Source organism: Amblyomma americanum, chromosome 1, assembly GCF_052857255.1.
Source record: "Amblyomma americanum isolate KBUSLIRL-KWMA chromosome 1, ASM5285725v1, whole genome shotgun sequence".
NCBI classification, from domain to species: Eukaryota; Metazoa; Arthropoda; class Arachnida; order Ixodida; family Ixodidae; genus Amblyomma; species Amblyomma americanum.
Genome location: NC_135497.1, coordinates 211,390,446 through 211,415,351, shown reverse-complemented (window position 1 = coordinate 211,415,351; position 24,906 = coordinate 211,390,446). Strand labels below are relative to the sequence as shown.

The 24,906-nt window shown below is 46.5% G+C and overlaps 1 protein-coding gene and 1 pseudogene across 2 annotated transcripts in view; one reads left to right on the top strand and one right to left on the bottom strand.

The window, feature by feature from the left end:
• The window catches only part of G9a (histone-lysine N-methyltransferase G9a), a 145,395-nt gene that overhangs the window by 6,088 nt on the left and 114,401 nt on the right, over positions 1 to 24,906 (top strand). For both annotated transcript variants that reach the window (XM_077648411.1, XM_077648410.1), the window contains exons 3-5: positions 3,117 to 3,178; positions 5,489 to 5,599; positions 12,866 to 13,009. In XM_077648411.1, the coding sequence (XP_077504537.1) occupies positions 3,117 to 3,178; positions 5,489 to 5,599; positions 12,866 to 13,009 (317 nt within the window). The remainder of the gene's footprint in view (positions 1 to 3,116; positions 3,179 to 5,488; positions 5,600 to 12,865; positions 13,010 to 24,906) is intronic.
• On the bottom strand, positions 17,929 to 22,644 carry LOC144116408 (uncharacterized; annotated as a pseudogene).

The following is a 24,906-nucleotide window of genomic DNA, read 5'->3' as shown; positions in this document are numbered from 1 at the left end:
GCCAGAGGAAGTAGACAGGGCAAGTAGTGAGACACTTTTACAGACGTGGAATGAGAAGAGGGTTTACTGGGGTAACTGCTGGCAGCTAGCGTTGCCAAGCATCAAATGAGGGGCCTTAAGTGTGGTGCAAAATGTTCATATTTTGAGCCCTCTATAGTTGATAGAAGGTCGACACATAAAATGGAATTAAAAAGTGAGTTCCTCAAAATTTAATTAAAAAATACCCCTACTATACGAGCTTCCTGGAACACTGCATTAGTTTCTACCTTAGAAACCACAGTGGCCTATTCCTGAAAGAAAACACCTTAATTTTGCTTAGGGGCACTCTGCTACTGAGCCGGAGTACCTGGGTCCGAATCCGACCACAGCGACCGCGTTTCGATGGAGGCGAAACGCAAAAGGCGCCCTTGTGCTGTGGATGTCGGTGCGCGTTAAAGATCCTCAAGTGGCCGAAATTATTCTGGAGCCGTCCACTACGACACCTTTCTGATCTCAATCCCTCCTTTATCCCTTCCCTCGCGGTGGTGCGGTTCAGGTGTCCAGGGATATTTGAGACAGATACTGCGCCATTTCCTTTCCCAAAAACCATTTTAAATTTTGTTGGTCATCGTGCATAATTGAGCATTTGGTCTCTGCTTTTCTTTCATTACCCCCTTTTTTTCTGTGTTTTGCGGCATTACTCTTAAGTGGTCTTTAGGCTAAAGGAAAGTCTTCATCACTTTTTGCCGTTGTATATCTCATCGAAAATAGCTGCTTTTTTATATCCAACATGTGAATGTTCATGATGCAGCACCATGCATTTAACAGACCGTTGTCCAAAGTGCCTTCGTGACTACTTTCATTGTCTGTTAGAAGACTGGTAAAGTGCGGCAGGACTCTTCCTGTAGCTGACTTCTAAATCAGTCCGAGACCAGAGCTGCATGTTGAGACATATAATTTGCAATGCCTACAATTTTACACTGCAGACAGTACATTTTTTATTGTGTATTGAGTTCAGGTCTGGTTCGATACTTGATGACATGGTGAATGCATTGCAAAAGAAAACTGCCTTCAAATTTCAGGCTATTCTCATGAAATTGGGTGTTGACTTGTACTCTATAGCTCTTTTTACCCCAGAGGGTCAACCCAAGTTAGTGACTGACCTGTATTGGAATAAATATGGTGCATACATAAACTATAACTCTACTACAAAAAATAACTCTACAACATACATACAGTAGTAGCGTTCAAAGATGAATCAATAAAAGATGCCATGTTATATGCTTGGTGGAAACAAAAACGAGCCCCTCTTTTCTTTCAGGTTATATGCTTGTAGCACATAGCCTGTCGTCTCATTCATTGCGTTGTCTTTCAGTTCTTTGGTCATAAGCAGGGCACGAACTAGCCAAACAGTGTTTCACAGCAAGTGGTTGTTACATAAACAATTTATGTACAGTTAAACCTGGATGTAGTGAACATCGATATAGCGAATTCCTCTATATTACAAAGTTTCTCAATTTCCCAACGCCGCCCCCATTGAAGCGTGTGTATTTGAGACCTCCATGTAACGAAGGCGTTGTGGCGGTTGGCCTTGATATAACGAACTGGCTACGCCATCTGTCTGTTAGCTAGTGCTGAGTTACTCGAAATTTGGCAGAACAACGCGAAAGTTTTGTGATGATAAAGCACGAACTGACACGAGAGGAACGCCGATCGCAATGAGCGACCGCAGTTGACGCAGCGCACCGTACTCCAGCACCGTTGGCGCATCTCCGGTGCTTTCTCTTTTGGAACGTCATACCACGTGGCATTATACCAGTTCATGATCACAAGCAGCGGAAAATAATAGGGCATAGCAAAAAAAAAGGAAACGACACGCAGTGTGCTGCCATCGCTGCCGTGCGGTTGCTCGATCATTAACTGGTGTAATGCCACGTGGTATGACGTTCCAAAAGAGAAAGCACCGGAGATGCGCCAACGGTGCTGGAGTACGGTGCGCTGCGTCAACTGCGGTCGCTCATTGCGATCGGCGTTCCTCTCGTGTCAGTTCGTGCTTTATCATCACGAAACTTTCGTGTTGTTCTGCCAAATTTCGAGTAACTCAGCACTAGCTAACAGACAGATGGCGTAGCCAGTTCGTTATATCAAGGTCAACCGCCACAACGCCTTCGTGCTGGAGATGCAAGGTGAGTATTCCGTTTCCTGGGGCAACAGCGAGGGGAGGGCCGAGAGAGAGAACATGCGGGAAGAAGCATGTGCCTCCGCGGTCGGTCAACGGCGCGGCCGAGCGTGTTCTCTAGCGCGGCCCGAGTGCCCCCCCCCCCCCCCCCCACGCAGCAGCAGCGTTGCGCGAGCCGCGGTGGAGGTGGCGGCAGCTGCTACCGCAGGCGCACTATCAGCGCGACCGCGAAACGTTTCTCTGCGTTTATGGCTCTGAGTAATGCTGTTTGTACTCATTTTCAAGGTGATTTCACGTATATTTCTTTTTTTGATTTCCGTTCTGCAGTGTCCTTTCGGGTTTGCTCCTGAAAACTGCATGCAACGAAAACCTGGATGTAACGAAAAGTGCTTTTTTCAGTTTCATTATAACCAGGTTTAACTGTATTTCATTAATTCCAAATCTACCGAATGTGCTATTAGGAGGCTGTAGTGGAAGGCTTTGAAGTAAAGGGGTGGGTTGAGGCATTCAACTCAAGTGTAAATGACCGAAAATTAATTCTTATCAAAATTTTAACATTCCTGTTCCTGCATTTTGTTTTACAGCAGTTCAGATACTTTTTGGTGGCAGGTGCAGTGAAGTCCGCACATAAATAGTTAGACCAGTTTAAGTCTCAGAATGCTTCTGAAAGCTCCTGAGAAATAGGCATTTTTTGAACCTATGTACCTTTGGAACAACACAACAAAGCATTGCTATGGTAATCTTGGTGAAAAGTGTCCTTTTTAAAAGAAAGCACTTTCATTTGCCATATTTTCAGTTTTCATGGAATGTTTGCTGTGTACGGCTGTTTTTCTCACGAGCAAAAAAATTGAGCACTTATGTAGAGTTGGCTGGTGGCGTTATAATTCAGCCAGCATATTTCTTCGCACTTTTGGAGGTAATGTTAGTTGAATTAACCTAACTCTGGCTCTGTTTTCAGCTAATGGTTCCACTAGCCCCTTCTGCCAGGCAGACCTTAACTGCGGTCGTGTCGATGTTGTGGTAAGTGCATACATACTTGTTACGTTAATTTTTGTGGGCAGAGTGGAATATGAAAGGGTATCAGCAAATTACAACCAGGCATGAAGGCTTGGTCTATTTGTTGGCCCATGGTTAGAAAAACTAAGGCAAAAAGGGAACAAGGGCAATAGAAAGATGGCACTCAACATTGTGCTGTACACAGTAGAGGGGCATATACAACACAGCATACAGAATTGTGGGGTGTTGTATGCTGTACTGCTCTTGTAAGTACTGCTGTTTTTAGTATAACTAGGCTGTAGTCTTTACGGTGTTTACTTTTTGATAAAAATCTGCCGATTTTTTTGGCTAATTATATGTTGGGAACACCAAATGTGATGAGCATAGGTGAAAAAAAATTCTCCAAGTTTGCAGTATAGGGGATGAAGCAAAGAGCACCAATTTTAATTACCTCATTGGCACACTCTATGCATAGTTGGTTGTAGTAGTTTGCTGTCGCAGCTAAATGCCACGCTTCATGTTGACATTGTGTTAGCATGCCTGTGTTCACCTGTTGACCTTTGTTAGACTGGGAAGCAAAAATAAAAACAACGCTCCGCCTACACAGCGTCTGTTTACATTATGGAACTTAGGAAGTGCTTTTTCAGGATTTTTACTTGAGATGTTCAGAGATGCAAGGATAATACGGGCCAATCGCAGACATTTAGTTTCCGAAGCAACGTTGGGGCAACGAGAGCATTGACCCTGTGTAAGCTGTAAATTTGGACCTCTGACTGAAGTTTCATAAGGCTGCATTTGCCTCTCACTGTGAGTAGTGGGTCTGTTTGTAGCTCATGAATTCTTCTGGCAACTGTTTTCACACAAGGGTCAACAATTTGGATGCCGATCGGGAGTCGCCTGTGAGCTGCAAGTCATAGTGGGTGTTCTGCTGGATGTTCTTAAAGGGGATTCACAGGATGGACCATTGGTCCGCGGGCTAAGTGACTTCTGCTTCATAGAATTCGTGCGTGGCACGCAATATTGGCGAACAAAGCATGGTGAAAGAATGAGCATGCCTAGTCCGCTTATCGCTATCTGCAAAGGTGAAGGTCAGAGAAGCGGCAAAGGTGGATCAGACGTGCACGCAGCCTTTCACCGTACAGAACGCTTCAGCGGGCCAATCGTCTGTTTTGTGAATCCACCTTAACACCTCGTAGAATGCTGTAAAAATGCTATGAGCCACATTCTTAGGTCCTTATCTACGATGTTCATTAGGCTGTCTAAGCTTCAGTGGCCTGCTGCTGGCCCTGATTTCACATTTTTAGCAGGCCGACATGTTTCACACTAAGGACAGGACACACTCCTATATGTGTGTGTTCTTCTTCGACTCAAGCGTCTTCATAAGTTGGAGTATCGAGCCAGACGTCTCATATCCAAACGTTGTTCTCACAATTTCTTGCATATATTTGAGAGTGGAGACAAGTGCTTTGAACTTTTGGCTTCTTTCTCTGACGGCGTCAGTGCTATTGAGAAAAGGTGATAGTATTGGGCGCCAATGTGTCATGACATTGGTGAGAGCCTGATAAAAAAGATTAATGTGGGGCTCGCTGTATACATAGGCTGTTTTGTTCAAGACTTGATAGAAAGCACTGAGCTTACGCCGTAATTCCCAGAATCTCATCATGAGAGCCGTGATCTACTATTCCCCGCCAGAACAGCTTATCTCTTTTTCCATGACCATGGCCGAATGTGTGCTTTCTACCCTGTAGTGGGGCGTTCACCTTCAGTAACCAAGAAACAAAAAAGGGGGCACTTTCTTTATTCAGCATGTCATATTGACATGCCGTTTTTGCAAAAGAAACAGTTTTATTGCACTCCTAAATGTCTTAATCTCAGAAACAAGTCTTGTGTTGATGTTCATGCAGAAGTAGTGAAGGGTTTAGTAAAAACATTTGCACATGATATGAAACCCTTGAAGAGCGATGCCAGAATGTTACATTTACACTCTCTGCATTTGTTGCGGTCACTGCATAATTAGGTGTATTTTACTGCAATACTTTGAAAGAGTAGATAACTGTCAAGGATCAGCACCACCAGATGCTGATTCTTGATTTTCTTTTATCAGTTTTTTTGTTTTTCTTACTGATTAGCAACAAAAGACAGCTTCTGTAAACGACTGTTTTCCTACTGATGTTTGAGCCTTGCATTATTCAAGAGACGTGTTTGGCGGTTCCTTATTTCGTAGCATTTTTTTTTTTGGGTTTTTATTCAGTACTGTTTATACTCGCACATGCAGTCTGTATTTCGCACAGAAAGGTGCATTTTGTGTAATTCCAAGTTTCTTATGGCATGCAGTGGGACAACTCAACTCAACAATGCCAGCGACCCTGCTGCTGCTCAAACCCACCTCATCCTTCGACAGAGAACCCAACGACCTGCCAAGGAATGGATTCTTTGCAGGGAAGAGTGAGTGACGTGACACATTGTTTCTTTTATCTTCTGATTTTAGAATGTGGGATTTTTTTGATGCACATGTAGGCTATCAAATTTATGTGTAGGCTTTGCAATTTACTTCTTAAAAAAATAATAAGGAACAAGAAATATGGAACCAACTTAGGGCCACTCTTATCTGTTGCTTGGGGCAGCAATTTAAACCATTCTAAACCAACAGTTCGTTTCCAGTGCTGATGGATGGCATGACACACCACTGAGTGGCATTGTGAATTATCTTATGACAGTGTGTTCTGAATGTAGTCCAAATGTTGGCATGCGGCTCCTAGTCATGTGACATGTCCTGGAATCTGTGGTCACGGGCTTTCTTTGCTATAGGTTCCAGGATATCCTAATGCCGTCATTGCTTCATCAATAAAGTTTTTTTTTATATATCAGACATGACGCTTTCATGCGAAGTGATTTGAGCAGTTTTTTCTACATGCCACGGAGAAAACAGGAGTATCTTGTACCCAAGGGATGCTAATATCTATTTGTTACTAAACAGATTACTTTCAGATAATGTTGCTTTTCTTAACACATAGCAAGTTGAATGTCCTTTTAGGTCCAGTTTGTTCAGAAGAATCTCTAAAATGGGGTAGGTTTGTAACCCCATGGCTACACTCGGATGGATGCTGATGAGTAATTACTCCCTTTTAAAATTGTATAACTTAAAATCTACAACACTATATGAAGGTACCGTATTTACACGCATATAACCCACTCCTGCGTATAATCCGCACCCCTAACTTTGAATTCCATGAAAAAAGAAAAAAAACCGTGTTTAACCTGCACATTTACCTGAAAAAAAAAAAAGAGCTGTAGAAGATACAACTGCACACTCAGTGATTGTTTCGTTTTCAGAGTATTTATTCAAACGACCAACACCACATCACTGGTTATCCGATTCTCAATCGTCGCCGCTGTCACTGCTGCCATTGGAGGCTTCATCTCCTCTCTCAAAGACGTAGTCGTTCTCGGAACCACCAAGCTGTTACTGATGGTACATTTTTTTAAGGCTTTTATGCACCAAGTTGGCCGGTATCGCTTTCCACACATCCACGATCCATTGGCACAGCAATGGAATATCTGGCCTTCGCACGCGTCCCATCAGTGTGAGGGGCGTAATTCATGGCTCCTAAACAAAGCAGGCAAACAGTGCAAACTGGGGTGCAGTACACGAAACATCGCCTCACACTAGGCTCAACAACGCTGGCTGAAGAAAACGTGGCCAGTGGCATGGGGAGATTTGGCTCTGCCTTTCGTTGGCCCCTCATCGGGTTGACAAGCGTCGATGACTATGGGGATGGCAGACTACACGGGGGAGGCCGCTGCGCATTGCCATGAAGCCGAGCCCCCCCCCCCAAAAAGAAATCGCAGATGACCCGCACCCCCCACTTTTCTTAACGCGTTTTTTTTTTCCTACATATTTTGGTGTGGGCTATATGCGAGTAAATATGGTATGTAATTTCTCAGCAGCAGAATGAAAAGAGTTTTGAAAGTGAACTGTGGTACCCTAATGAGTATGTATATATTTGGAAAGAAAAAAAAATGCACTGGAAATCATATGCTGCGATGCGTCAAATCTGTGTCAGCTGTATTGGTTTTACATTTTGCTTTTACATTCATCGCCTTTCCATTGTGTCTTTGATTTCAATGTCATTTTTTCGTTCCTTTGCTGCATGGTTTTGAGGTGGGTGCAGACTTCTGAAAGTTGGTGCGCGGAGGCCTTCTAGAAGATGGAGGGTGGGTAGAGGCTTGATTTCGCCGTCGCTGTTTCATTTTAATGCTGGTGGCTGTCTGGTGGGTGTGGCTCTTGGAGGGTAGAGGTGGCTGGTTGCGCCTTCTGAAGGGTGGAGAATGTTGGTGGATGGAAGCTCATAGGTAGGAGCATTTTTACTGGCAGGGGCTTGGATATGAACCCACCGGAAGGTGGAGGTTTCAATCACTCATCTTTCTCACCACGTACGCATACGTATGCACTCACAGCATGAATTTTTGGGAGAAAGGGTACTATACTACTAACTCAGTAAAAGAGAATATGAGGAACCTGTACTCCCTTCTAATGCTATGTAGCAGTATAGTATATAGAAGTATAGGCCTCTTCCGGCAAAACCTGTGGTCACTGTGTGTGTGTGCATTTGTGTGGGATAGAGAGAGAGTGAGTGAAGCCTCCACCCTCCAAAAGCACTGTCTGGTGGGTGCAGTCTGGGCACCCACTGGTAAAAAGCCATCATCTACTCTCCTCCACTTTTCACCTACCGCCACCCTTCAGACGTTCTGCCCACCAGAAGTCCACGCAGCACTGGAAAGAAGCTGTGGCGAAATCAAGCTTCCACCCTCGATCCATGTCAGCCCTCCAGAAGCTTCATCCACCACCCACCTAAGCCCCTTCTCCAGAAGCTCTGCCTTCTACCCTCCAGAATGCCTTCACCCACCTGCCCACCTCCATCATTCGCTCACCTCCACCCTTCCGATGCTACACCCACCAGAAGCCTACACAGCACTGGAACAAAAAAGTGAAGTCCAAATCATGCTTTCACCCCTTGCCAACCTACATCCTCCAGAAGCCTCCACACACCAGAAGCTCGTGCAGCAGCACAGTGAAAAAGTGATGGCCACATAAAATTCAAAGATGCAGTCAGAGGTGATCATTGTGAAAGTGAAATGCAAAACTAATGCTGCTAACACAGATTTGTAGCATCACAAAGTATGATTGCTCTTAAATTTTTTTCTTCATAATGGTGCGCAAGTCACCAGGAAGAAACATGAATCACCTCATTGAATTTGCTTGCACTTAGTAAATAAATCATAATTGGATTTCTTCTCCGATGTAGTTTTGGTTTTAGCCACTAAACAACAGCTGTGAAGTCTTTAATAAGCAAGGCTGAGGTCATGTGAATCATACAAGAACTGCAATATACCATATTTACTCGTGTAATTTGCGGACTTTCTTTCTTTTAATTAAGGCTTCAAACAGGGGTTGCACAAATTATGTGAAAGTTTTCTGAGCACATCCTGAAAAACTACAAAGGTCATAACCCCCTCCCCCCGTCTCACACCCCTTGTTGGCCAAAAAGAAACAGTTGACTCCAAATATAAGACACATACCCTCTCGTCCAGCCCAGCGCTATCTAGTTTCCTGCAGGATGGCATGACGGCGCGTGTGCAGCTCATTGCAGTAGACGTGCAATGATACAATCGTGAAGCCAGCAGTGGGAGGCAAAGGAGATAATGTCGATAAAACTGCACTGTCGCATGCTGCCCAGCTGACTAGCGGAAAACTGAGCAGCAAACAGTTCGGCAGTTTCAGATTCGGGCGCGTGTGAAAACGACCGCCAATGCGAGTGAGCGAGGTAAATGGCGGACAATTGATGCCATCAGCACTCGCACCTTTCGCAACTGCACATGGCGAAGCAGCATCGCCGATCTTCCCAAGCTTGCCTTGAGCGCACCCACATACGTGCTGGTGGTCTGGAGCAGTAGGGGGCAAAATATGCAAGTAAAAGTTAAAAAAAACGAGGTAAGCAGTTGGGAGTGCGTGAATTATGTGTGGGCGCAAATTACGTGAGTAAATACGGTAATAGCTGTTTGTTTGCTTGCAGTCATTCCAGCTCCTGGGGCAGGGTGGCATTAGACGTGGAGTGAATTAAAAGGATGAAGCAGTTACTATATTATAGTTTTTGTGTACCTCACCTGAATTCAGCCTTACTTTTGATGTCACAGCCACATTGAGGTGCTGAAACTGAAACTGCACAAGAGAAGAAATTTGGTTACAAATAGTTTACTGGGAGCAGGGGAATTCCACATGGTGATTCTTGGTTTCTAAGGTCTCGTTGGAGCGTGCTTTGTGATGATCTTGAATCTGCATTGCACTCACGATTCACATGGTCCCTCTTTAAATCCGTCCTTGGCACTAAGCCTGCCCTTGCTCCTACTCTCGCTAAAGCCTTCACTCAGGGGGCTCCCTCCGATGTTTTTAATTGGATTGGATTGTAAAACATTTATTGCGCCGAGAGCAGGTTTGAGGAGACACATACTAGATGGCCGCTAGCCCATGGCTGGCGGCGACCTCATTGGCCTACTCGATCAGCTCGCCTCTTTGTATCTCCTGCCCCCTCTTGCTCCTTTCTACCCGGCCTACTCGGGCGGACCTAACCTCGATCTGGACCATCCGTTCACTATCCGGGAGCTTGAAGCAGTTCTGTCTGGCAATGCTACCCACTCGGCTCTCGGTGAGGACGCCATTACATACACCACACTTCGTAACCTTCCTGACCGCTCCAAAGAATTCTTCCTTCAGGCTTACAATGAAGCCTGGGGCAGTGGCTGCCTGCCGAGCTTCTGGACCTCCTCTCTCATTTCTGTGATTCTGATTCCAAAGCCGGGCAAACCTCCCTCCCTCTCTAACCTCCGCCCAATCTCCCTGACGTCGTGCATTGGTAAGACCGTTGAGCGAATGGCCCTGACTCGCCTCTCTAATTTCTTTGAGGTGAGGGAGTCCTTCTCCTATTCTCTTAACGGCTTCCGACGCCGCATCTGTGCACAGGACATGTTTCTGATTCTCCAGTACACCTTTCTCTCGCCTACCCCCACCCAAATTCACGCACTTGTTACCGTCGATGTTCGCAAGACTTTTGACGGCGTGTGCCACGACCACATCCTTTCTTAACTCGCCTCCCTGGCCTGTGGCTCCCACATGTACTCTTATATCTGCTCATTCCTCTTTAACCGAGTGACTTGCTTTCGCGTCGACACCCATCTGTCCGATCCCTATCACGTCACCCGTGGCACTGCTCAAGGTGCTGTTTTCTCTCCTACCCTTCTAAATCTCGCTATGGCCCCTCTCGCCTCCCAGCTAGCCGAAATTCCCGACCTGCACCACATCTTTTATGCCGATGACACCACTCTCTGGTGTTCGTCTGGCTCTCCGGGTCACGTACAGGACACCCTGCAATGTGGCCTAGATCTAGTCGACTCTTTTCTCACCACCGCCAGTCCCTCTGCTGTTCTGAAAAAAATCCGAGCTTCTCCTTCTCAACCACTCCTCATACCAGCGCTCGCACAACCACTTCGTCTCTCTCTCTCCAACTTTCTGGCTGTCCCATTCCTGTTGTCACCCAGTGCAAAGTTCTTGGCTTCCCTTTGCATGTGTCCAAAAATGTGCAAGCCATCCACCACGTTGTCTCCACCTGCCACTCTGTAACTCGCCTCCTGCGGCGCGTGGTCACTCGGCGCTCGGGTCTCCCAAGAGACCCATGTGTGCCGCGTTGCCCATGCGCTCGCCCTCAACAAGGTCTTGTACTTTGTACCGTATGTTTCCTTCACTCAGACTCAACTTAACGTTCTCGAGACTGCCCTTGTGGGCCTCTACAAAGCAGCTCTCAACCTCTCTATCACTACCTCTACCGCTAAGCTCTTTGCCACAGGCCTCTTTGATCCTCTGCTTTCTCTTCTCACTCTCCACCATGACTCGCAGCTTGCCCGGCTTTCCCTTACCTGTCAGGGTCAGTGGTTATTGGCTCAGGCAGGTATCTCCCCCATTCCCATCTCCACCTTTACTTAGACCGTAACGGTGGCGAAGTGGTTGAGCATCTGCCTCGCATGCGGGGGGTGCGGGGTCCGATCCCCAGTGCCACCGGGTACCCACCGGTGATACAATGGGTACAAGCTTTCCCCTGGTCTGGTGCTCGGCTTATTTAGGGTGAAATGCTTGGGAAATGGGTCTTTGACCCCCCACCTTGACAAATGGAAAATACCTTGTGCCTGGCGCTCTTTGGCCGTAGACGCCCTTGCGCCATAAAAATCCATCATCATCCACCTTTACTTCTCCTATTCCCACCCCGGCTCCCAATCTTCGTATCCTCCCCCTCCCAACCAGCATGTCCCCCTTCCTGCACGCGGCTGTCGTCATGCGGCCGCACAGCGCCATTCCCCTCTCATCGATACCCAAGGTGTGGCCTATACGGATGCCTCTTCTGTGGTTCCTCGAGGCTTCTGTGGTTACGCCCGATACCATCCCCACCTCCCTGCACCTGAAACCCACACCGGCGGGCCGTACCTGCGCCCTCCGGACGCACTGTCCCTCGAGGTCCTTGCCATTGCGCATGCCTTCCAGTCATTTGCCCTCCTTCTCTCTCTGCCAGAGTACACACTTTATTCAGACTCTTATACCGCTATTTGCGACATACAGAACCGCACCCTGCCCCTCCACTGCAGCAGGAGGTCGAACGAGCTGTCTCCGCACTACAGCCTTCCTTCGTCTTCCTCCGCTGGGTCCCTGGGCACTCAGGGATTGATGGCTATGAGCTGGCCCATCAGCTCGCCCGCGTCACTCTTTACCGGGTGCCGTTGATCTCCTGGCCCAAGCCCTCGGAGGACGGTGGAAGACTCACCCTGCGCTGCACCATAAAGGACGTCTATCTCGAGCTCCGCCTTGACAAACAACTTTACCCTCCCCCTCATCCATCACTCACTGTGCCGGAGGCTCGCCTTCTTCGGCACATCCAAATGAATGCTGTCATCACCCCCTCCCACCTCTTTCTCTATCGCTACCGATCGGACCCTTCCTGCCCCAACTGCCCCTCTGTCTATGCAGACCTGGCCCATTGCCTCTTCTACTGCCCGGTTGCTCAGCAGTCGGGTTCCTATCCCCTCCCTTCTCTATCCATCACCACCTGGCTTGACTGGCTTGGCGCTGAAGGGGTAGAAGAACAGCGACGTCTGGTCGCTCAGGTGGTCAACATGCTCGGCCTGTAAATTATGGCCTAATGAAGGTCTACTACTACTACTACTACTACTATTAATGTCTTGTGCATTATTCCAAAGAAAGAGCACTAAAGAACTTAGTCTCCACCTCTTCAAGCAGTATTTACTCTTGTGCATTATCTCATCATGCCATTAATTGAGTATTGGATAAAGGGTGTTTTTATTTGTTCATAACTGCTGTATACTTAGTTCCTATTTGACGTGATTGAACTTTTCTGTACCTCTGAATGATGTGGTGAAATAAATTATTAGTTGGGTGCAAGCTTTCTTTTTTATGTTAACTAGTTGTACTTGAGCTTTTGTTGCGAGCAGTAATCTATATTTCTATCAGACCGCTGCATGGAATCACTGCCTAATACTCTTCACAAAGTTTTTTATGGCAAGGGCCAGTCCTTAAATGTACTCCATTTTGCACCTTGTGTTGAGATGTCAGGCCTAGCGTAGTGTTGGCTGTTTTTTGTGGCTTGTCAACAGGTTGTGGGATGCACACGATTGCCGGCTTCAGAAAGAGTTCAGCGAGCTTCAGTGCGGGTGCCTTTTGGATCCTTTTGTGGCATTCACCGTCACCGGCTGCGACTACACCACGTCTGTCCACATTGTGGCCTCTTCTGCACCCAAGTGAGCAGCCTTCTTTGCCTATTTTTTGAGGCATTTGAATCATAGGAGAGCTTTGAAAGCGTGTTGCAATAAGGGTAGCGTTGGAGTTGAGTCAGCTAGACAATAGTACTGTCTCAGTTTATTGTGACATAATAAATTTTTATCACATAATCTGTATTGTAAAATGTCTGCATCTAGCACCAATCATTTGAGATTTTCTAATAAAAGAACTATCTAGAGCCTTCGAAACCAGAATTTAATGGTCATCCGTAGAACTTTTCTGGTTTGATGAGTAGAATTTCAGCTTGTTCATTTGTGGGATTATGCTGCAGTGTCGTCTGAATTGTGTGTAGTTGGAGGGTTTTTCTTTTTTAAATTTCTTCATTTTAACAATTTATTTAGTTGCACTGGTATGGCTCTTGTATTAAAAATTGTTTTTTCAGATGTACGAGTTTACCTTTATTGCGTAATCTCTTCGTCAATATATTTGTCCTATTTTTTTTTCCCCACTTTCGCCTTGCTGTGTACCCTAGGGCCCTAGGCCTGTTTGAGCTACTTTTGTAGCTTTTTGTTAATGGTCACTCCTTTATGTAGGAAATAAAGGCTGTCTGATTAAATCAAGGAATAAATTTATTTGGCTATTTTCAGATATGTTCAGTTTTATTTTCATTATGATGCGATACAAAATAGTTTTCATGGTCACTGCGCAAAACTGTTCACTGCATACCTTTTCTTGTTCTTCTGTGAGCCATCCTTTTTTTTTTCTTTGTGTCATTTTTGCATCCGCACTCAAAGCAGTGTTCTGTGTTCAGAGCTTTTTTTGCTGTTAAAGGACGCCTGACCATGCCTTGTTCGGAAATTTGCTATACACCAGTGGCTTTCAGGCGTCAGCTCTGGAATGCACACCTGAAAAATAGTTTGAAATGACTCATTAACAGCAGTTACAGCCGTTGCAGTCAAATGATTTCATGACCCTTCTCTCCACCGTGTTTTTTTTTCTCTCACCCGTCTGTTCGACAAGTCTGCAAGTGAAATTTCCTTTTCTCCTGCATTTTTAGAGGGAGGTGCGGAGTATATCAGATGTCAGTGTCATGGCTTCTGCCTGACTACTCCGTTTCATACATAGCAGGCAACGTTGCGGAAGCTGCGAAAGTTGTGCATCTGTGAAACCATATTACTCTGCTCCGTATCATTTGTCCTTCTTGAGTTTTTGGACGACAACAAAGAGCGGTATAAAATGAAGTGGCAGCACTGAAAATTACGTTCAAAGCTGTGAGGTGCTCAGTACTCAGAACCTCTGGCTATAAGTTGCACTGAGTGTGACCTACTTTTTTGACGCTGATATAGTAAGGGCGATTCGCCCTGCCAGCTGCGTATCAGATCGCCAAGGACATTCATACTTCTTGAAGTCTCAATGAGTTTGAGGGCGCAAATGTGGCAAGAGTTTTGTAAAATGAAGTCGAGCATTGCCATTCACGCACTGAAGATCTGTCGAGTATGTATCAGCGTTGGTTGTAGGGCGAACTACTTTTTGGGCGCGGACTTAGCTTGCGGAAACAGGTGCGCTGGCTTTGGCAGCATTGCCTGCTATGTATGAAACAGAGTTCAGATATTTTTTTTCATGTGTTTCGCTTCCCTGCATCATAGTATGCATGAAACACGCTTACCACTACTGGAGGGTGGGGGATATAAACATGCGAACGGCTTTCTAATGAGGCCGTAAAAGAGGAAGAAATGAATGAGGTGAATGACAAACGAAGGGCCAGATAGTACCCATACCACGCAGAGACGCAATGCACCACAGCAAGGAATGTACTTTTTTCTTCTGCCAAAATGAATGGCACAACAAAAAAGAACGAGAGCAACTAGCAGACAATCAGTTGTTGTCCGTAATTCGCCTGTGAACTGAATGATGGACCAATGAAATGCAGTTCACTGTAGCATCACTGTGATCACTTGGGTGCCGGCATAGAGGATAAGGAGGTTGGCTTTGTCGAAAGAGCTTGAGTGGGCTTTGATTTGAATTTTCCCCACCTTACAGGGCACGCATGGCTGTAGTATTTTGCACAGACAATCATAACAGCTTGTTCTATGCCCTGGGCTGGTTTCTTTGAAATGTCTAAACCTGGTCAAGGGCCCTTTAAAGCAAAAAATTGCTGCCTTATTGAAGTCTCCTACTTTTAATTTTACATCATGGAAAAAAGTCTTGCTTGAATTTTTTCAAGTTTTGAAAGCTTTGGTAAAGTTGTGATGACACCATAAATAGACCATATCAGAGTCCCTCAATATTTTTACTGGTCATGAAATTCCCCCGAAAGTTTGATGTAGGGACAGGAGTGGCTGCTAGGTGTGCCCTCGCCATTCTGGGGGCATTGGAGTGAACCCGGCGCTGGCGCTTTACGGCCTATGACAGAACTGAAAAAATGCGAATAAATACATCTCCGGAGTGATACTACTGTGAGAAGAATGTGTGTCCGGGCAGATGAAGGTAGAGACGAAAATAAAACTTTATCAGCGCACTGGTGGCCAGTGAGCCCGGTAACACGCGGCAAACTCAGACGTAACCAATTGCGCAGCAAGCCGACGTGCCTCGCTCGCAAAATACGTGGCCGTTTGTGGTTCAAGGGATGAGGCACAGTGCACATACATGCACCGGAAGTGGGTGCAGGCGCCCCTGGCTATGCCTGCTCGCATGGAGACAGGTATATGTCTGGTGGCAGTGCTCGCACTGCTTGAAGGAAATTTGGGTAAACGATGATTAAGTGGACGTATTAAATCTAGCTTTAGAACAAGAATTTAGATGGCAATAATAGCGTGTTATTTATGCTATGCGATATGCAATGTTGATAAAAGATTTTTTTTTTTTTTCCTAAAGCATTTAGTGCAAATATCTGTAGCTGATCCACAGCACTTTAAAGACTGACCGGCCTTAATGCCTCCCGAAAGTGCAATAACTCGCAACCATGCATGTCCGCTATTTCGCATATAAACGCTTATTTGTAACTATTTATTTTCCTTTTTATTCAATTTATTTTCTTCGTAACGACGATCGGTATGAATGAAGAAGTGATGCAAATTCAGGAATAAGGAATTAAGACCGAGTGCTGTTTCATATGAATTTCCTGTGTTTTTTTTTTTTTTTACTGCCAGCAGCTTCGTGCCACATCTGCCTTTTAGGTTGTCATACAGTATTTTGTAGTTTTCATTCTGCTTTTATCCTAGTTTTATTGCAATTGTTATTGATCATATATCAATACAATCAACTTATTCTGCGTGACCGAGACCATCATTAATAAGGTAAAATACAACCTTTGTCCGTAAAGTTTCGAGACTGATTTATTTTCTTTAGAAATGACTCCCCGAAACAAATGTTGGTGTGTATGTGTAGCGCCATCTTTACGGGCTAACATGAGCTATTTGTGGGGCAGCTGCTAGATAGCACTACATGTAGAAAAATACGTTGTCACTAATCGTCTGTGCATTCTACTCTGAGTGAATGTGGAGTGATGGATGTCCACCTCGAACAGCGTGTAAACATAAAATTCTGTGTGAAGCTTGGCAAGACAGCCACACAGACGTTTGAGCTCCTTCGTGACGCTTACGGCTACGAGACTTTATCGCAGGCACGAGTTTTCGAGTGGCACAAGAGGCTCGTTTCGGGGAGAACATCGGTGGAAGCAGGGGCGCCCTTCAACCTCGCGGAATGAAAATGACGTGGTTCGGATCAGAGAAATCGTACAGCAAGACCGCACCATTGCACTCCGCATTCTATCAGATGCTCTCGACATTAGTACGACATCATGCCACCAACGTTTGCGTGAGAACGTGGGCAAACGAAAGCTGAATGCCAGACTTGTGCCGCACTCCCTCACACAGAACCAGAAGGACACGCGGGCATCAATGAGCGCTGATTTGCTCTCTGAGGCAGAGAAGGATGCTGCATTGATTGACAGCATCATTGCTGAAGACGAAACGTGATTTAACAGTACCTCTTGCTGGGCTAGTTGGTGTAACATTGTATAACATAAGTAAAAACAGCGCTAATTTTTACACAAACCACAGAGAAAGACCAGACAGGATTCAGACAGGATGGTCGTCCTGTCTGGTCTTTTTGTGTGGTTTGTGTAAAAATTAGCGTTGTTTTTACTTTTGTTACACAGCGAAACGATGTTTTCAATACGATCCTCAAACAAAGAGATAGTGCCGAATGGCGGTCCACAACCTCTCTGGTGTCGAGAAAGGTGCGGCGACAGAAGACCAAAACAAAGACGATGCTGATAGTTTTTTTCGATGCCAGAGGTGTCATACACCATGAGTTCGTCCCACAAGGGCAGACGGTGAATCAGGAGTTTTATGTCCGCGTGATCCAACACATCCGAGGTGCACTGCGACGCCATCGCCCTGACTTATGGGCATCTGGACAATGGAGCCTTCTCCATGATTACGCAAGGCCGCATACTAGTCTCAGTGTGATAAAATTTCTCGCCAAGCACAGCATTACTGTACTTCACCATCCGCCATACTCGCCTGACCTCTCCCCATGCGATTTTTTCCTGTTTCCTTGAGTGAAGAGAGCCCTAAAAGGTCGCCGGATGGGGAGCGTGGAGGCCATTCAAGACGCCACGGCAAAGGAGCTGACAGCCCTGCCAAAAGAAGTGTTTTCCAACTTTTTCCAAGACCTCAAGAAGCATTGGAAGCTGTGTATAGACTGCAAGGGAGACTATTTCGAAGGGGTGCTGCACAAATGATTTCAGTGTTAAACGCATTTTTTTTAATGGCCTCAGTATTGGAACTTTACGGACAAAGGTTGTAAGTCGGAACCATTTCCAATGTCAAAGATGAAGAAAGTGGGGACACTAGTTTTATTCATGAGAGCAGGACAGCAATTTTTAAAGCAAAAAACCACAAAAATATTTTTATTTTGCAGAGGTGTGACAGAGCTACTTAACTCGGAACGTTTTAACCAGGTTTAACTCCACATTTTTTGCTCCACTTGCCGGACAAGACCGTCGGGATGATTTCCTGGACTTCCTGTTTTTTTTCTCTGGTGAAGAAATCCAGCCGGCATCTCAGAAAGAAATGAACAACTTCTGCAGTGGTTGCCACAAAATGTAATGGACAGCCCATGCTCATGCTAGCAGAGGGAATTTTATTGTCATACAATATGCTTTCAATAATATTCATGTAGAGATTAGGGCATGCAATTTTCTCTACTGTGAACTCCTCCACATAACCTTCTACTATTTTTAAAAGTCCAAGCAAGTGGCCTGAAGGCACTTGTAGATAGCCTTTTGATCTCATTGATGTCAAATCTTTTCGCTTCTGAGTCGAACTTCTTAAGGTTTGGACACAGCTTGAGCAAGCCATCGTTGCAAACTTCTTGACCACGTAGCCATCAAGATGGATCTGGAATGCACTCCTTGGGTGACATGGGCTGTATTGTGCCACTGTTGCATTTCATGCAGTCAGCAGGCTCTAAGATTTCATCGAAGAGCACAGCCAGTGTGTCGACCTGAAAAATACAAAACTTGCAGTACTGGTGCTTATGTGCAATGAAAAATTGCATGTGAGCTTGTCACGAAAGAAAAATGTGTAACTTACATGAGTTGGAGAAGGCACTTTCTTGCAGTCAATATCTTTCAACTTGAGGAGCAACTTTGATGCTTGGCTGACACTCTTTTCGGAGGCTGTGCCATGTTGTTGACACTCAGCATACGATAGATAAACAAGAACTGCTGTATAGTTGGTTGGCCTCCATCTCCAGCCACATGTCTAGCTAGCTATGCCAAAAAATCGCTAGAAAAAAAGGGGACATAAACATGCATTCATTCATCACATGGCACTTTATAAGCATTAGATATGTATTTGCTATAACATTGTGGCAGCGAACACAACAGGCAATCTAAATAGGACATTACATTTTCTGACAACCAGACCTTTCTATCTTATCTCTAAGGTGTCCTGTCCAATATTTCCTATGAGAACGTAACGGAAGCCAGCAGTGATGAGATGTTCTATGAGAGACACCGTGCTATGCAATTTTATTCTGAGAGCAGCACAAGTTGGCTTGCTGAGGAAGAAAATTTGTCGCTGTTTTGGCAAAGATTTGGTATAAGTAGACCAAGCATCGAGCCATGCAATGTTGTCTTTCAGAGTTTGAAAATAGTTTTTTTTTTTCATATATGCACAGAATTTTTTTCCAAAATGTAGCCTATTAACAAAGAACCCTGGTTATACTACTCACTGCAATATGTTCAGTTTCTTTGAGCAGAACCTGCTCTGTGCGTTTAGTGTTCAGACAGTCAAATAAATTGTTCATGCGCCTTGTGAAATCAGCAGTGTCGGTAGATCCATGAAGCTTCCTGCAGTTCTCTTGTTTGCTGTAGAATTCCATGGCTGAAGCTGTACTTTCACTCAGCAACTGAAAAGTAAGAAATGTACTGTGAGCGCTGTGCGCAAACTTTCACCTCTCATCTGTATATCCCCATCATCATCATCGCTTGCCTGGGCTCCTGGGATCACGTGCTGAGTGCCCGGGTGTTCCTGAGTAAAGACTCCTGTGCAAGCAGTGGCTCACAAGTGGTGGAGGTGCTATTCGTATCCCCTACCTCTCGCATTGGACCCGTCCTTCGCCCTCCCTGGAGCTCCGTTCAGGCTGTCGTTTGCGTCTGTAGCCCTCTGGTATGGAGGAAGGCAACGGAACATGCTCACTCCCGTCGAATTCACCGGCTGCTGCGGCTGCCCCAGCCTGGACCATCACCAGACGCCAGCGCGACCCCCAGGTCTTTGCCAGACTTCATGGCGACGACGTTGATGACTGGCTCGACAACTACACCAGGGTCAGTATGTTAAACCGGTGGGATGACTCCTACAAGCTGCTGAATGTCATCTTCTACTTTACTAACTTCGCCAAGACATGGTTGCTTAATCACGAAGATGACATCTCTGACTGGCCTATATTCACACAGCAGCTGTGGCAAATTTTCGGCACGCCGACAGGCCGCTCTGAGTTAGCCAAGAAAACCATGCCGTGCACCTGCAGCAGCCTGGGGAGTCCTATATATCTTACCATCGAGGACGTTCTTGCTCCTTGCCGCCGCGTCAGTGCTGACATGCCTGAGTCGGAGCGTGTCCGCCACATTAAGGGCATCGGGACCGTTGCTTTCAACGCCCTGGTAGTTGAGAAGCCCTCCAGCGTCTCTGCCATTACCTCCACATGCCAATGCCTGGACGAGCTGCAGTCATGCCACCTTCAGCCACACCCCAGTGATGGCAGCGACCTCGTCGACGGGAACCTGCGTTCCGTCATCCGTGCCCTGATACGTGAGGAGCTCTACGGGCAGACCACCACTCTCGCCCCTCCCGCCTTGAATATCCTGCCTGCTACACCTGACTTGCGCAGCGTCATCAAAGAGGAGCTCATCGCTTTCACCTGTGCCGTGGGTTCCGCCACCCCTCACACCTCTTCTCGCCCGCCCACCTATGCCGACATTGCCTCGAGGCCACCCGCCCTGGCCTCTCTGTCTTGTCCAACACCTGTCTGTGGTTACGTGGCTGCCGTGGCTTTGTGTCCCCAAGCGACACCTTATGCTCCAGCCTGATGTACTTCCCGTCCTGTCTGCTACTACTGCGAGATCCGCGGTCATGTTTTCTGCGTCTGTCGCCGGCGCCACGAAGATGAACCACGCGGTTGTGCTTCCTTCGAACATGCAGGTGTGCGCCAGCCTGATCCTTCTGCCATGTCGTTCTCCGAATTTTCCCATCACTCTCCCTCATCTCCACACTCCCAGGATGTTGCTCGCCCCTCCCGCTCTACTTGCCACAGCTCCCCTTCACCTTTTCGCCGCTCATCACCTCTTTGTCCCTCCTCTCAACCCTTCGCTCCTAGCCCGGAAAACTAAACGAAAACGAAGCAGTTTTTAGAGGGAAAGCTGCTTGCTGTGCGAACTGTAAAATTCCTCCTGAACGCCCATCGAATATGTTAACAGTGTGTGTCGAAGGGGTGTGGACTCAAGCTCTCGACATGGGTGCTGTTTTCTCCGTCCTTCACCTTACCCTGTGTTCCCGCCTGCGCAGTCACAACTCCGTACACCGGTTCGCATCTCCATGGAGCCAATGGTACTCTCATCCAACCTGCTGGCCAATGCACTGTGCACGTTTTCATCGGTAACCATCACTATCATATTGAATTTGTTGTCCTCTTACCGTGCGTTCATCAGATAATCCTGGGCTGGGACTTTTTGTTGTCTGCATCTGCCCTCATCTCTTGCCACGACCGCCTCATCCACATTGCAGATCCTGACTTGACATCCTCGTCTGACCGTTCACCGGCGCGTGTGCTCGCTGCCGTCGACTTCGCTCTGCCTCCTGATTGTGAACAGCTCATCATTGTCGCTTTAGACTACGCTTTTGACGGCGATGCTTTAGTCATGCCTACCATGCTGGACCTCCCAAGGCATCGCTTTTGCCTCTTGCCTCACATGTTTCGTCTGTGGTTGCGCGGTCGTCACGGCGCTGAACACTACAAGCCAGTCCATGTTACTACCGAAAGGCGCTACTGTTGGTTTCCTGTTTGAGGGTGAACCTGTCCCTCTCGACACTGACCCGATTTCATGTGCTGTGCTACGAGCCAGTGTTGGCAGTAACATGTTACAAGTAACGGCGTTACCGGTAATGCATTACTTTTTTTGGTAACTTAGTGACATACTCGTTACCATTTCAAAGCTGTAACGGGTAACGTACTTACATTAACATTATTTGGTAACGTGAGGTGTCGCGCTACTAGTTACTTCTTGTTCCATTTGTGACCCACTCCACCTCCTTTAAAAAGAAAAAAAAAGCTCAGAGCACCTAAAGTGATGTAAATAAACAAAATGTGCAGGTGCTCTCGACGACCCTTGTTGCAGCTCGCATGCATGCCAGAAAACACCTGCCCTTGCAAACTCACCCAACTAAGAAAAAAAGACAGCTACCAGCTGATACTTCCGCTCCGTGTTCTTCCTCTGCGCTCGCGGCCGCTGTCAGCCCTGACCTTACGTCTGAACAGTCGGCAGCCTTACTAGACGCCCTTATGACCCACCAGAACTCATTTGATGTGTGCACGTGAGCTTTAGGCCAGACTTGGGTCATGTCCCATCGCATAGAGACTGACGGCTCAGCTATTGTACGGCAATGTCTGTATCGCGTTTCTGCATCTCAGCGCAAGATCATTGAGCAACAGGTTGCAGGCTTGCTTTTGCGCCACATCATTTGACCGTCTACAAGCTCCTGGTCCTCTCCTGTCGTTCTCATCCGTAAAAAGGATGGATCAGTTCGTTTCTGCGTGGATTACCGTGCCCTTAACAAGATAACTCGTAAAGATGTCTACCTGCTGCCTCGCGTCGACGACACGTTGGACTGCCTCCATGGAGAAGAGTACTTTTCAAGCCTCGACCCCCGCTTGTGAGCCACTGCTTGCAGAGACGTCTTTATTCGGGAACAGCTGGGGCAACCGGCGTGCGATCCCAGGAGCCCAAGGCAAGCGATGATGATGATGGGGATATACAGATGAGAGGTGAAAATTCGTGCACAGCGCTCACAACACTATGAGGCTCATTAACCACAAATGAAAGCATCCAGTAACCATCATGTAAACATACCTGCACTGCAAGCTTCATGCTAATTTTCTGAAATGGATTTGGAAATATATGAGCTTTTGTGAGCTTCGGGATAGCACGTAGCCCAGACCGCTGCTCCTCATATTCCAGCAAGGCCGAGTAGTAAAAATGACCGACTTCTTTGTCGCCAGGCAGCTGTTCAAAAAAAGAAGGTAAATGCATCATTAAATCATTACCCTTTTTTCCATGCCAATAAGAGCTTACCAAAATTTTTCTTTCACCAGATTGTTCCGTATACACTTAAATATGTGTGGCGGATAAATCGCAGCATAAATGGTTCTCCCAGGATCACATGGGGGTGGAAAAGAGGTCTACAGTCCATTGATCTCTCCACTGACACCTAAAGAAAATTGCCTTGTTGTGCGATGTACAATTCACATATTTAATACCACTGATATGTGTGGTACAGTAAAATATTTACCCAGTGAGCTCAAAGCTGACCTATTAAATGCGGAATTGTCACAAGTGACTGCATCTTTAAAGGGACCCAGAAAAGGGGTCTCAATAAGGCTGTGATATGCCTGTGCTGTTGAAAGACGACTGTTCATAATTATCCCCTAGCAAGAATTATTTTAATGCGTTTTGTGGAAGCTGAGTTATATGCAGACAAAATTTGAACTTCCGCGTCTTCGTGCCTTTCCCTCTCCTCTCGTACGCCAAAATGGCGGCGCTCCTCCGCCAGCCCCACTCACTCGGCCCCTTCCCTACCTCTCCCAGCTGCGGCGCGCGCGGAGTGGCCGCGGCCGCGGTAGCACTTGACGTCTGAAAGAGTTTGGCGCTGTGAACCAATAATAACCCCCGGCTGCTGATGTCGGGTGCAAGACGTGACGTCGTCTGCCAGGTTTTCGTGCGAAAGCCCGGCACTGCGTGTCGCCGCAAGGTGCGAAAGCGGGAATTTTTAAAAATGTATTGTAAATTTCCCGCTCGCTTCTGAGGTCTCGTATACGGCATGGACGCTCGGTGGCTTGTACTCTACATAGTGCAAGCATTTTAAAGCCAAGCTCAAACACCCCTTTCTGTGGCCCTTTAACCACCCCAGCGTTACAAAGGTGAACAATGCACTTCAACACGAGTTTTGCAAGGACTGTCCTGGAGCAGCACTAGACGCACAGAACGCTCCTACCGTATGTGACCAACCGTTCAGGAATGGCCAAAACAAGAACACCAAAATGTGATCGCCATCTTTGAAGTGATCAGATTCCCTGGTGTATTCACCAAAATCAACTTTACCCAGAAGCCTCATGTCACTTTTTCGTAGGTGAACACTCTTCCTCACGCTCATTTCATCAAACATCAAAACTTCTGGAAGAGAAGAAAATATACAGAGTGAAGTGTTAGGAAATACAAATTAGTCACCACTTTAAACCTTAATTAATGAAAGCGTACCTCGGCATTTCCTTTCAGGCAGACCTTGGAGCTTTTCCCTCAAAATATGAAACAAATTCTTGTCAAATCCAAACTCTGCTTTTAGATCTGGATCGTGCAAGGACGTGGCAGGGGAAAAAACCCGTTTTCATAAAGAAATATCTACACCGATGTCGATTTTATCTTTAGCAGCATGTAGTCATGAAGTCATTCCTTCTTGTACCTGTTGGCAAACGTTGTTTTTTTTTTTGTAGCGAAGCGGGAAAAATGTGCAAATCTCAGTAAATAAAACGCTGAGCCATGTGCCTATCTATTTGAGCTTACCGCACTGCATTTGGCGACTTCATGTTCACTTTCATTAAACACTGATCGAAAATTAACTTTTCACGCTTTGACAGCTTGCGCAAATTTTGTTCAGTTTTTCAGTGTTTCGTCTCTTGAGCTGTCACCCTGGCGAGCTTCACACTTGGCAGCGCTGAAGTCGTTACTCCAAGCAACGGATATGTGCCTTCAATTTTTAAGCTGTGAGAAGCTGCATACAGCCCCCTCCGTTTGACATGCAGTGTCTACACGTACACTTCCGTTCATCTCAGTACCTACGTAAAAGAAAAGCGAAAATTTCACTCATAGGTCTCCTGTGTACCGGGCATGCAATTGTCACGCAAGCAACAAGGCACACATGTCCACCTTCATTACCTGCGCCAGTCTCCATTGCATCTGCACTCATCAGACTCATGCACATCGTCAATGCAGCGCTGGAGCTCTCCAGATCAGCTGACGGTTCCCGGTGACGCTTGGTACCCTTAGGCTGTCGAGGCGAGTGAGTTCTGCACTTTTTTGGATTTGACAAATACGCAGGGAGGCCTTCGAAAATCCTCGGCACGGCATCCGGCGAGA